At 44.2% G+C, this 15,000-nt stretch overlaps 1 protein-coding gene across 1 annotated transcript in view; it reads right to left on the reverse strand.

Moving 5' to 3' along the window:
- Window positions 1–13,338, reverse strand: part of phf21b (PHD finger protein 21B) — a gene marked incomplete at both ends in the record, with an annotated part of 42,978 nt that extends 29,640 nt beyond the window's left edge. Inside the window, 2 exons of the mRNA XM_079236390.1 lie at window positions 12,559–12,618; window positions 13,285–13,338. Of these exons, the coding sequence (XP_079092516.1) occupies window positions 12,559–12,618; window positions 13,285–13,338 (114 nt within the window). The remainder of the gene's footprint in view (window positions 1–12,558; window positions 12,619–13,284) is intronic.
- Between the last annotated feature and the right edge of the window lie 1,662 nt (window positions 13,339–15,000).

Raw genomic sequence — 15,000 nt, forward strand, 5'->3', positions numbered from 1 at the left:
AGACACACACACACACACACACACAGACACACACACCCACACAAACACACGCAGACACACACACACAGATACACAGACACACACACACACACAGACACACACACACACAGACACACACACATACACACAGATACACAAACACACGCAGACACACACACACACACACACAGATACACAAACACACGCAGACACACACACACACAGACACACACACACAGACACACACACCCACACAAACACACGCAGACACACACACACAGACACACAGACACACACACACACACACCCACACACACAAACACACACAGACACACACACACCCACACAGACACACCCACACACACACACAGATACACAGACACACACACACAGACACACACACACACACACACACACACACACCGACACGCACACACACCCACACACACACACAGACACACACAGACACACACACACACAGACACACACACACACACAGACCGACACGCACACACACCCACACACACCGACACGCACACACACCCACACACACCGACACCCACACACACCGACACCCACACACACCCACAGACACACATACAGTCTCAAGGTGAACAACTAGAACAACCTGATGAAACGTTCTCATTCGTCACCATTAAAGTCACTGGGAGGAACTCTGAACTGGTAATGAACCAGTTCCTCACTGAGGCCTCTCTGTGACGTCACAGTGGACCAGAGGACCAGGACCAGGACCCGGACCAGAGGACCAGGACCAGAGGACCAGGACCAGAGGACCAGGACCAGGACCCGGACCAGAGGACCAGGACCAGAGGACCAGGACCAGAGGACCCGGACCAGGACCAGAAGACCAGGACCAGAGGACCAGGACCAGAGGACCCGGACCAGAGGACCAGGACCCGGACCCGGACCAGAGGACCAGGACCAGGACCAGGACCAGAGGACCAGAGGACCAGGACCAGAGGACCAGGACCCGGACCAGGACCAGAGGACCAGGACCCGGACCAGAGGACCAGGACCCGGACCCGGACCTGGACCAGAGGACCAGGACCCGGACCATGACCCGGACCAGGACCCGGACCAGAGGACCAGGACCCGGACCAGAGGACCAGAGGACCAGAGGTCCAGAACCAGGACCAGGACCAGGACCACGACCAGGACCAGAGGACCAGGACCAGAGGACCAGGACCCGGACCATGACCCGGACCAGAGGACCAGGACCCGGACCAGAGGACCAGAGGACCAGGACCAGAGGACCAGGACCAGGACCAGAGGACCAGGACCAGGACCAGGACTAGAGGACCAGGACCAGGAGGGCAGACTGTCAGACCAAGTGCTGATGAAGAACTCCAAACGTGTGATGGGTTCAAGCACACCATATATTTTAAGAGATTATCAATGCTTCTCTCTAGGATTAAACATCCGTTGAGCTTCTTCTTCTTAAACGTTATTTTGAACAAAGCAGTTTCTGTTATTGAGCTTCTTCTGGACGGAGGAAGCTCAATAAAAGAAACAGCTTTGTTCATGAGGAAGAGAACACAAGAGAAACACAGCGGGTTAAGAGGCTCTGCTGCATTCAAGGACGCTTCAAAGGCCGTGAATGAGAACATTCAGAGGTGCTTTTGTTGAACTGTGATTCTTAAGTCTGTTAGTTACCAGGCAACATGTGAAATATATATATATATATATATATATATATTTATATATATATCTTTATATAAATAAAACCTGTTGGTGGACGATGGCCTGCAGCCCAACGCGTCTGAAGAGATCTGAAACCTCTCCTGTGTGTGTGTGTGTGTGTGTGTGTGTGTGTGTGTCCTACAGTTTATTTACAGACTCTTTAAAAGCACAGAGGATATTAATAGAGCAGCAGGAAGATGCTGATCAGAGTGAGACGATGAACCAGAGACTGAGGACTATAGAGGACTATAGAGGACTACAGAGGACTATAGAGGACTATAGAGGACTACAGAGGACTACAGAGGACTATAGAGGACTACAGAGGACTATAGAGGACTATAGAGGACTACAGAGGACTATAGAGGACTACAGAGGACTATAGAGGACTATAGAGGACTACAGAGGACTATAGAGGACTATAGAGGACTATAGAGGACTATAGAGGACAGACTAAGGACTACAGAGGACTATAGAGGACTATAGAGGACTATAGAGGACTACAGAGGACTATAGAGGACTACAGAGGACTATAGAGGACTATAGAGGACTACAGAGGACTATAGAGGACAGACTAAGGACTACAGAGGACTATAGAGGACTACAGAGGACAGACTAAGGACTATAGAGGACTATAGAGGACTACAGAGGACTATAGAGGACTACAGAGGACTATATAGGACTATAGAGGACTACAGAGGACTACAGAGGACTACAGAGGACTATAGAGGACAGACTAAGGACTATAGAGGACTACAGAGGACTACAGAGGACTATAGAGGACTACAGAGGACTATAGAGGACTACAGAGGACTACAGAGGACTACAGAGGACAGACTAAGGACTATAGAGGACTATAGAGGACTACAGAGGACTATAGAGGACTACAGAGGACTATAGAGGACTATAGAGGACTACAGAGGACTACAGAGGACTATAGAGGACAGACTAAGGACTATAGAGGACTATAGAGGACTACAGAGGACTATAGAGGACTACAGAGGACTATAGAGGACTACAGAGGACTATAGAGGACTACAGAGGACTACAGAGGACTATAGAGGACTATAGAGGACTACAGAGGACTACAGAGGACTATAGAGGACTACAGAGGACAGACTAAGGACTATAGAGGACTATAGAGGACAGACTATGGACTACAGAGGACTATAGAGGACTACAGAGGACTACAGAGGACTATAGAGGACTACAGAGGACAGACTAAGGACTATAGAGGACTATAGAGGACTATAGAGGACTATAGAGGACTATAGAGGACAGACTAAGGACTATAGAGGACTACAGAGGACTATAGAGGACTATAGAGGACTACAGAGGACTATAGAGGACTATAGAGGACAGACTAAGGACTATAGAGGACTATAGAGGACAGACTAAGGACTATAGAGGACTACAGAGGACTATAGAGGACTATAGAGGACTACAGAGGACTATAGAGGACTATAGAGGACAGACTAAGGACTATAGAGGACTATAGAGGACAGACTAAGGACTATAGAGGACTACAGAGGACTACAGAGGACTATAGAGGACTATAGAGGACTACAGAGGACTATAGAGGACTACAGAGGACTATAGAGGACAGACTAAGGACTATAGAGGACTATAGAGGACTATAGAGGACAGACTAAGGACTATAGAGGACAGACTAAGGACTATAGAGGACTATAGAGGACAGACTAAGGACTATAGAGGACTATAGAGGACAGACTATGGACTATAGAGGACTATAGAGGACTATAGAGGACAGACTATGGACTATAGAGGACTATAGAGGACAGACTAAGGACTATAGAGGACTATAGAGGACAGACTAAGGACTATAGAGGACTATAGAGGACTATAGAGGACAGACTAAGGACTATAGAGGACTATAGAGGACAGACTATGGACTATAGAGGACTATAGAGGACAGACTATGGACTATAGAGGACTATAGAGGACAGACTAAGGACTATAGAGGACTATAGAGGACAGACTATGGACTATAGAGGACTATAGAGGACAGACTATGGACTATAGAGGACTATAGAGGACAGACTATGGACTATAGAGGACTATAGAGGACTATAGAGGACAGACTATGGACTATAGAGGACTATAGAGGACAGACTAAGGACTATAGAGGACTATAGAGGACAGACTATGGACTATAGAGGACTATAGAGGACAGACTATGGACTATAGAGGACTATAGAGGACAGACTATGGACTATAGAGGACTATAGAGGACAGACTATGGACTATAGAGGACTATAGAGGACTATAGAGGACAGACTATGGACTATAGAGGACTATAGAGGACAGACTAAGGACTATAGAGGACTATAGAGGACAGACTAAGGACTATAGAGGACTATAGAGGACTATAGAGGACAGACTATGGACTATAGAGGACTATAGAGGACAGACTAAGGACTATAGAGGACTATAGAGGACAGACTATGGACTATAGAGGACTATAGAGGACAGACTATGGACTATAGAGGACTATAGAGGACAGACTATGGACTATAGAGGACTATAGAGGACTATAGAGGACAGACTAAGGACTATAGAGGACTATAGAGGACAGACTAAGGACTATAGAGGACTATAGAGGACAGACTATGGACTATAGAGGACTATAGAGGACAGACTATGGACTATAGAGGACTATAGAGGACAGACTATGGACTATAGAGGACTATAGAGGACAGACTATGGACTATAGAGGACTATAGAGGACAGACTAAGGACTATAGAGGACTATAGAGGACAGACTATGGACTATAGAGGACTATAGAGGACAGACTATGGACTATAGAGGACTATAGAGGACAGACTATGGACTATAGAGGACTATAGAGGACAGACTAAGGACTATAGAGGACTATAGAGGACTATAGAGGACAGACTAAGGACTATAGAGGACTATAGAGGACAGACTATGGACTATAGAGGACTATATAGGACTATAGAGGACAGACTAAGGACTATAGAGGACAGACTAAGGACTATAGAGGACTATAGAGGACTATAGAGGACAGACTAAGGACTATAGAGGACTATAGAGGACAGACTAAGGACTATAGAGGACAATAGAGGACTATAGAGGACAGACTATGGACTATAGAGGACTATAGAGGACAGACTAAGGACTATAGAGGACTATAGAGGACAGACTATGGACTATAGAGGACTATAGAGGACAGACTATGGACTATAGAGGACTATAGAGGACAGACTATGGACTATAGAGGACTATAGAGGACAGACTAAGGACTATAGAGGACTATAGAGGACAGACTATGGACTATAGAGGACTATAGAGGACAGACTAAGGACTATAGAGGACTATATAGGACAGACTATGGACTATAGAGGACTATAGAGGACTATAGAGGACAGACTACGGACTATAGAGGACTATAGAGGACAGACTAAGGACTATAGAGGACTATAGAGGACAGACTAAGGACTATAGAGGACTATAGAGGACAGACTAAGGACTATAGAGGACTATAGAGGACTATAGAGGACAGACTAAGGACTATAGAGGACTATAGAGGACAGACTATGGACTATAGAGGACTATATAGGACTATAGAGGACAGACTAAGGACTATAGAGGACAGACTAAGGACTATAGAGGACTATAGAGGACTATAGAGGACAGACTAAGGACTATAGAGGACTATAGAGGACAGACTATGGACTATAGAGGACTATAGAGGACTACAGAGGACTATAGAGGACTACAGAGGACTATAGAGGACTACAGAGGACTATAGAGGACTACAGAGGACTACAGAGGACTATAGAGGACTATAGAGGACTACAGAGGACTACAGAGGACTATAGAGGACTACAGAGGACAGACTAAGGACTATAGAGGACTATAGAGGACTATAGAGGACTACAGAGGACTATAGAGGACTATAGAGGACAGACTATGGACTACAGAGGACTATAGAGGACTACAGAGGACTACAGAGGACTATAGAGGACTACAGAGGACAGACTAAGGACTATAGAGGACTATAGAGGACTATAGAGGACTATAGAGGACAGACTAAGGACTATAGAGGACTACAGAGGACTATAGAGGACTACAGAGGACTATAGAGGACTATAGAGGACAGACTAAGGACTATAGAGGACTATAGAGGACAGACTAAGGACTATAGAGGACTACAGAGGACTATAGAGGACTATAGAGGACTACAGAGGACTATAGAGGACTACAGAGGACTATAGAGGACAGACTAAGGACTATAGAGGACTATAGAGGACAGACTAAGGACTATAGAGGACAGACTAAGGACTATAGAGGACTATAGAGGACAGACTAAGGACTATAGAGGACAGACTAAGGACTATAGAGGACTATAGAGGACAGACTATGGACTATAGAGGACTATAGAGGACAGACTAAGGACTATAGAGGACTATAGAGGACTATAGAGGACAGACTATGGACTATAGAGGACTATAGAGGACAGACTAAGGACTATAGAGGACTATAGAGGACTATAGAGGACAGACTATGGACTATAGAGGACTATAGAGGACAGACTAAGGACTATAGAGGACTATAGAGGACTATAGAGGACAGACTAAGGACTATAGAGGACTATAGAGGACAGACTAAGGACTATAGAGGACTATAGAGGACTATAGAGGACAGACTATGGACTATAGAGGACTATAGAGGACAGACTAAGGACTATAGAGGACTATAGAGGACAGACTAAGGACTATAGAGGACTATAGAGGACTATAGAGGACAGACTATGGACTATAGAGGACTATAGAGGACTATAGAGGACAGACTATGGACTATAGAGGACTATAGAGGACAGACTAAGGACTATAGAGGACTATAGAGGACTATAGAGGACAGACTATGGACTATAGAGGACTATAGAGGACAGACTAAGGACTATAGAGGACTATAGAGGACTATAGAGGACAGACTAAGGACTATAGAGGACTATAGAGGACTATAGAGGACAGACTATGGACTATAGAGGACTATAGAGGACTATAGAGGACAGACTATGGACTATAGAGGACTATAGAGGACAGACTAAGGACTATAGAGGACTATAGAGGACTATAGAGGACAGACTAAGGACTATAGAGGACTATAGAGGACTATAGAGGACAGACTATGGACTATAGAGGACTATAGAGGACAGACTAAGGACTATAGAGGACTATAGAGGACTATAGAGGACAGACTATGGACTATAGAGGACTATAGAGGACAGACTAAGGACTATAGAGGACTATAGAGGACAGACTAAGGACTATAGAGGACTATAGAGGACTCCACTGGCTTTAAGTCTTTTAAGTCCTTGAAGTCCTTGAAGTCCTGGACCCCAGCAAAGGGTCTTTGAAGTCCTACTTCCTCTTAGTCCCTCTTTAAGGAGCCTTAATAATGCATCAGCAGAGAACAGCAGTGCATTGTGGGACACTGGCCTAGAAGGAGCATGCAAACCAGAAGCTCCTCCCACACACTGTTCTGATTTAAATAAACAGGTTTAAGTTGTGAGGCCGGCCTGGACAGCAGGTCTCACGTCTGCATCACAAAGAGCAATCAGACAACACGGAGTAAACTCTATAATTGAACTCTTTCTGCATACATACATATATATTTATATGTAAATAAGTATATATATACTTATATATACTTATACGTCTCAAGCCAGCAGAGCGACAGAAAGATGATGGGGGAGGCTGAGAAGAAACAGCTGCTGGAGAAGACAAAAACATTCCTCTCTTCAGGAAGACAAAGAGCCACAAACACTCCTCCTCCTCCTCCTCCTCCTCCTCCTCCTGTTCCCGTGTTTAATTCATCATACATCTTGTTTACAGAAAGACAGAAACATATAAAAACAAATATTTAGTTTGGAGTCTGAATCTAAGCATTGTAACTTCAGCCCTGTGCGTTTCTTGTATATAAAGACAGTATCACTCATGAAGCTGTTCTTCAGGAACACGTTGCTGGTGGCTGATGCTCTTATTGTAGGAGAGGCTCAGCTAAATGTAAAATATCAAACTGCTTTATTGGATGTTGTCAGTAAACTAAAGCACCAAACCTGGAGTTAAGACATACTTTACCTGTGTACTTTTACCTGGAACTGCTTCTTAAAACACAACGTTTGCACCTGAAGGCCACACTGTTGACAATGGACGGTAGAAATGCACATCAGCTTCCTGATTGGCTCTGATTGGCCACGCCCCTAATGGAGAAGTGTTGCGTCATCTTGTTGACACAAAGTTTATTTAAACTTCTTTAATGATCCAACTAAAGAAAGCTGATGATGTGATGTGTGGAAAATAACCAAGTACATTGACTCAAGTACTGCAATAAAGTACAACTACTTGAGTACTGGTACTTTACACTATAATAACTGCATTATTGATCTGATAACTTGAGATGCGTTGCAAAAAACAACGATATTACCAACTAATAAATGATGAGGCATTAATAAAGATGATATAATAAAATACTATATGTGTACCTTTTACTTTTGGTGCTTTAATTAAGGATATTTAGAGGAGAATAGTTATGTACTTTAAATGTATGTGTTCTCGTAACGTTTACTGGATTAATATTAATCAGGTACAGAATTGAGGATGAAGAGGATGAGACAGTAGGAAGAAACTGCAGCAGGAACCCGACAGACAGACGGAGGTGAAAAGCATTCTGGGAGCAGCACACACAGCCAAACACCCCACTTCCTGTTCAGAGGAAGCCTTCAGGATACAGCTTTTATTTTGAAGGTCACGCCTGGCTTCAGGTGGTCGACCGTGTTAGTAAAGGAAACGTGCGTCCAGTGTTTATTATTTATTGTTTATGAGGTTAAATTAAGTACGGGGGATAAAACATGCCGCAGCGACAACAACAACAACAGCAGCTTGTGCCCTGAAGGTGGCCACTTCCCCTCACAACAACAACAACAACAACAACAATGCTCAGAGCTCTAAATGTTTACGTCAACACGGAGGTGAAAACAACACGTCTGAGGGACTGGACCCTGAACCTGACGCGCCACACTACAGTGTTCCTTTACAGAGGAAACACTCGGATGTGCTTTAAACTTAAAGTGGTAAACTCACCAGAATAAACCGTGGATGTTTTGAGAGCAGATTAATTAAATATTTACCACAATGGAGAACGTTTAAGTATTTTCTCTGAATATTTCTCTAGTTCCGCAGCTCCGTAATTTATTTATTTTTGTAACCTTCAAATGAATAAAAATCTATAAATGATTTTATTCTGGCGGTCTAACTGTTCACACAGAAGGCGTTGCTATGATACGGGTGAATCGGAGCAGCTTTTGTTGCTGCAGCTCAACGCTCTCGTTCCCCGACCTCCACGAGCCGCTCCTGAACGCACCGCACTGCCTCTTTAAATACTCGTGAACAGAGAACCGCCAGAGAAAAGAACCCGGAAACGAAGCTTCAAATGACGTCTCATTTAAAATGTCTCCTCAAATAAAGCGTTTACTTTCACCAGATTGTGTTAAAAACATTACACTCTGAGCTCCTCAGTGAAACTATGAGGTCATGATGATTCACCTGAGACCAGCAGTCATGTGACCAGCAGTCATGTGACCAGCAGTCATGTGACCACAGACCAACAAATCAGAGAAACTTTACTGAACTTCAGGAAATGAAGAGTGGAGACTGCAAACATGAGAATAGTTAGAATAGTGTGTGTGTGTGTGTGTGTCTCCATCAGCCACACACACACACACACACACACACACACACACACACACACACACACACACACGTGTGGTTTAAAGCTCCAGCTGCTTCAGTGAGCACCAGTAACTTGCAGTACTTCTCATGAAAGTCTTCTTTCCTCATCACTTTATAGAAGTATTACTCTCTGGTACTAGCCCAGCCGTGTACTTTATAGAAGTATTACTCTCTGGTACTAGCCCAGCCGTGTACTTTATAGAAGTATTACTCTCTGGTACTAGCCCAGCTGCGTGCTTTATGGAAGTATTACTCTCTGGTACTAGCCCAGCCGTGTACTTTATAGAAGTATTACTCTCTGGTACTAGCCCAGCCGTGTACTTTATAGAAGTATTACTCTCTGGTACTAGCCCAGCCGCGTGCTTTATGGAAGTATTACTCTCTGGTACTAGCCCAGCCGTGTACTTTATAGAAGTATTACTCTCTGGTACTAGCCCAGCCGCGTGCTTTATGGAAGTATTACTCTCTGGTACTAGCCCAGCCGTGTACTTTATAGAAGTATTACTCTCTGGTACTAGCCCAGCCGCGTGCTTTATGGACGCAGCGTTAGCCGTGACCTTTACATTCTGGATATCCAGCCCTCCAGAGAACACCAGTCCTCATTACAACCAGATAATGAGGTTCATGAATATTCACTGTTCATGATGAGACTCTGCTTGAACCGCCTTCTCCTGCATGTCCTCCAATAACGGCTGCTCTCAGGAAACTAACCAATCAGACGCCTGCAAGCTTCTCTTCACAGACTGAAAAGAGTCAGGCATGTAATTTATTTTAACCAAAACCCCATTACATATTGTATTTATTTAATTTAGGCATTTAACCAAACCCCATCACATATTTTATCTATTTACTTAATTTATTTCAGGTATCTTAATGAAAACCCTTTCAATTCAATTCTGTTTATTTTATATAGCCCAACATCACAAATACAAGTTTGCCTCGGAGGGCTTTACAATCTGTACACATGACAACCTGTCCCGGGACCTCACATCGGATCAGGAACAACTCCCCCAATTTCAGACAAGGGAACCAGATTTAAAGTGACAGTACGGTTCCTAGAACTCCCATAAGCCCGCCTCCTGCTCGTTCTCGTCCGTTCTATTGGCAGGTGAGCTACTATCTGAAGCAGCAGGTGAGAGGCCATGTAAACCGGCTTCACTTTCATCAAAGTAAACAACAACAACAGAGTCCTGAATATGAAGACCCCCAGCATCATCATTATTATGATCATTTATAATAATAATAAAGAAACGACCCCCAGCATCATTATGAACTAAATAAAAGGAGGGTGACCATGAAGTGACCTCCAGGCGGCCCCCTGGAGGTCACTTCATGGTCATTTATTTAGTTGACGGTGGGTTTATTGGGGCAGAGCGGCTGTAGAACCCGTTCAGATCTGGAGCTCCTTCTGAGGGAGCAGCGGTTCTTACATGTGAAAGGTCACATTTTCAGCTGAAAAAGAAGAATTAATCAGCGCGGTGATTAAAAGCGTCTCCATGCAGTGCTGACGGGGCTGTCTCTCTCTCTTTCTCTCTCTCTCTCTCTTTTCACCGCCACCCCTCCCCCCGCCCCCCGACCACATCCAAACCAAAAACAGCATCAAAGCAATCAAAATGGTAATGTTAGGCATGAATGGGGCCCATCCCCCCTCCTCCTCCTCCTCCTGCATGAAACTCTGCAGACTTTTTCCCTCACACACACACACACGCACACACACACACACACACACACACACACACACACACACAGCACCCCCCTTTTCTCTCTCAAAATGGAAGCTTCCACTACCAAACTGAAGAAGAAGCAAAAGGGAAAGGAAAACAGTCACACTACACAAACACAAACACGGGTTTAGATTCAGGGTTCCAGACCCGCAGCAGACTAGAAAGGGCATGGACATCTGGGGGGTTTGTGTTTGGTGACCAGAGATCAGGAAACCGCATCGATCGGATCGGGAGAACAGGACTGTGACACTTCAAATGAAACACACACCGGATGAGGCAGGAGCCGTGTGGCTTTTATTTTGAAAAACAAAAAGCCCACTTTTGTTTGTTTAACTTAAGTTTACAGAAGTTAAACATCAGCCGAATTGAAGAGCACTTATTTGGGGAGTCACACAAAGACACACGTTATGATCCACGTCATGATTCACACGTTAGGACCATGCATCTGTTAAATGTAGTGATGTGTTAACGGAGGCTGGTGCTGCGAGGCCGCCAGTCGGTGAACTCCCGCTCCAGACTGCGTGTTTAGAGCCGCGGGCCTTGAGAGCAGCGGGCTGGTGTTGTAGGGACAGCACGCCGTCACGTTACGGGCTGTTGGACGGGTTTCTAACCACCGGCGTTCCGGTACACCGGGGCCTGCGGACCAGTTCGGGCAGTCGACCCTCGCTATCAGAGCTGGGACCGACCGGCGGGGCGGTGCAAAGCGAGCGGAGCGGAGCAGAGGGAGCGGAGAGGAGCTGGCCGCGGTGCTGAACACCCAGCCCGGCTGCTCGCTCTCCTCTCGGTACCCATCGGCACCTGCTGCCCGAGTTAGTGGAGAGAAGAAGAAACGCAGCGACAGTAAAGAGGAGAAGGAGAAGAAGAAGAAGAAGAAGAAGAAGAAGAAGAAGAAGAAGAAGAAGAGAGTGAAATAAGTGAAAGTGGGCGAATCCAGCGCACCGCTGCGGTCACGTGACCCCCCGAGAAGAAATAACACCATCAGAAGTGTAAAGTAACCCCAAAAAACGGTAAAGACGGTAAAAAGCAGGTTAACAGTCAACTCCATGACGACATTAACGGTCAACCGGCGGAAACTTTCCCGGTGAACGTTTCGTTTCCCGCCGCCGGATAGTTCCCCCCCCCCCCTTCTTCTTCTCTCCACAAACACGTCGACCTGCTCAAAATGGACGCGAACATTTTTCACACAACTTTGAGATGCCGAGAGACAAGACGACCGTTAGGCCACAGAGAGGAGGAGGAGGGGGAGGAGAGGGTTAATGGTGTTCACTTTTCCTTTTTTATCCCCCTTCTTCTTTTAACAATCCACCATGTTTGTTATGGCTACTTGAAGATGGACTCTCACACACACAGCGCATAAAGAAGGATGCAGCCAGCTCACTTGCTTGTCGCTCAGGGCCGTCACTCTCCGGTCGTGGATCTGTCTCCTCAGCTCTCCGTCCTGGGGACCAAACACGTCAAGTCACCATTTAAACGCCAAACACACGAGACATTTCAGCGAAGTCACGACGGAAAAGCCGCAGATTTATGCTGATAAAGTTTCTCTCACACCCTCGGAGACCCGACATATAAATATATATATATATATATATATATATATATATATATATATATATATATATATATATATATATATATATATATATATAGTGTACCTGTGGGTCTTGCTTCATCTGTGCAACTAGTTTAGTAATTACGGTGAATTAAAAAAAACAACACCCCCTAAAAAAAAAAAAAAAAAAAAAAAAAAAGTGTCTTCAAGTTTGGCGAGCAGAGGAAGGGAGGAACAAAGCGGCTCTCGGCGGCTCATAAATATGCAGGTCGCGTCCGGATCGCCGCCTCACCACCGCATTATTTTAGCAAACCGGGAAATACTCCCGGTTGTTTGCTCCGGTGGGGGAGCGAGAGACACACACAACACACCGACGGCAATTAGCTGGAAGAAAGTAGCGGTGGAAAAGTGCACTTAAATCGGACTTGTTGGCGGACGTCGTGTCGCCGTTATAAGCGTCCTCCTCTCGGAAGTGTTCGCCTCCTCGCCTCGCCTCCTAGCCTCCTCCCTCCTCGCTCACATAACGGTTAGAAATAACAACGATGTTCCGTTTACCTGATGACATTGGATTTCTACTTTCAGCGCCTCGTGCAGGCCCTGTAGTTCCATGTTCCGGCCGGAGAACCACTTTTCTCCCACTTTTCGACCCCAAGTTTAAGTGAATTTGAAAAAAGAGAGATATTTTGTTTTTTTGTTTCAAAGCGACAATAACAATTGGAAAGAAAGAACTACTCGGGCTGCCACAAAAAAAAAAAAAGCAAGTTCTCGCTTCTTTTTTTTCCAGGGCTAGGGACTCATCACCCACTTTCCGCCCGTCTTCAAAAGTGCTCCAAACCCGGCGGAAAGAGCTCCGGGCCCGGCGGGTCCTCTCCAGATCAACGGCCGAACGTCGAGGGGTCCGACGGGGAGCGGGTCGGCTTTTCTTTCGGTAATTTTAAGTTGAAAAACGGGGACTATATTTTGTCCGAGTCCGCGGCTTGATTTCACTTTGCCTGGGGAAAAGTTGCGCTTCGGCTGTCAATGGTAATTCTGAGGTTCCCGGATGGAGCAGAGAGAGACATGCGCAGTGAGCGCAGTGAGCCGGGGGGGAGCTACAACTACTTCAAGGAGTATTTCAAATAATAAATAATACATTTATTTATACTGCACGTTTACAACCAGATGCTACGAAGTGCTTCACGAGACAATAAACGAAACAAAAACAATAAAATAACTATTAAATGACTTCTCAAAACTTTTTATTTTATTTATGTGAGAACATCATTTTCTTTCCAACATGTTAGAATTGTTTATGTTATTGCCTTCTATGTGAACTACATTGTTTTAATTGTCTTATTTAATTGCCGTCCTGAAATGTGTTGTATTCCTGTTTTCACCACAAAGCACATTATACCTTTGTTTAGAAAGGTGCTGAATAACAATAAAGTGTGTTATTATCATCAAAATATATCCAACAATACAGATCTCATAACAACTTGTGTTTCCATTTGTACTGTCTTTCAAATATGAACCTACTCAAACATCAAGCTAGAAGGTGAAGTATTCATCAATAGATCCTTCATTATTCTTTATTCATGTATTTATAGTGTCAAATAATACTAACTGTATGTTTTAATAATCATATAATAATTGTAATCATCTATGGTGGAAGAAGTACTCAGATTTTGTACTTACATTTAAAAAAAACAATACTAAAGTATAAAATGACTGTTACAAGATAAGGTATCACATCAGCATGTAAAAGTACTCAATATGCAGAACAATATATATATATATATATATATATATATATATATATATATATATATATATATATATATATATATATATATATAAATTATTCCTGCATTAATGGTGCAGCTGGTAAAGGTGGAGGCCATTTAAATGACTTTATACACCAGATAGGTAAATCTGTAGTGATACATCATCATTTATTAGTTTAATTATATTTGTGATTAATAATCTGAATCATTTTGGTGACCCACAGTTCATCCAGTTATTCATGAACATTTCTGCTCCAGCCTTTGACTCACACTTCAGATTATTGGTGAACTACTTTCAGAAGTAACATGGTGGTAAATAAGATAAAGATGGCTGAAATGCAGCATTCTTCACTTTCAGCGGCAGGAGGAAGAGCAGCTTCCTCATCACCACTGAGTGAGACAGACAGGAGAATGTGGGGGATCACAGGAAAACAAATATGTCGATGCACATGAAGCCTGCAACCAAAATGTGCCCGCTTGTAGTTTTCTTCCAACACAAAGAGGCCAA

The sequence above is a fragment of the Taurulus bubalis genome (genome assembly GCF_910589615.1).
Source record: "Taurulus bubalis genome assembly, chromosome: 20".
Taxonomy (NCBI): domain Eukaryota; kingdom Metazoa; phylum Chordata; class Actinopteri; order Perciformes; family Cottidae; genus Taurulus; species Taurulus bubalis.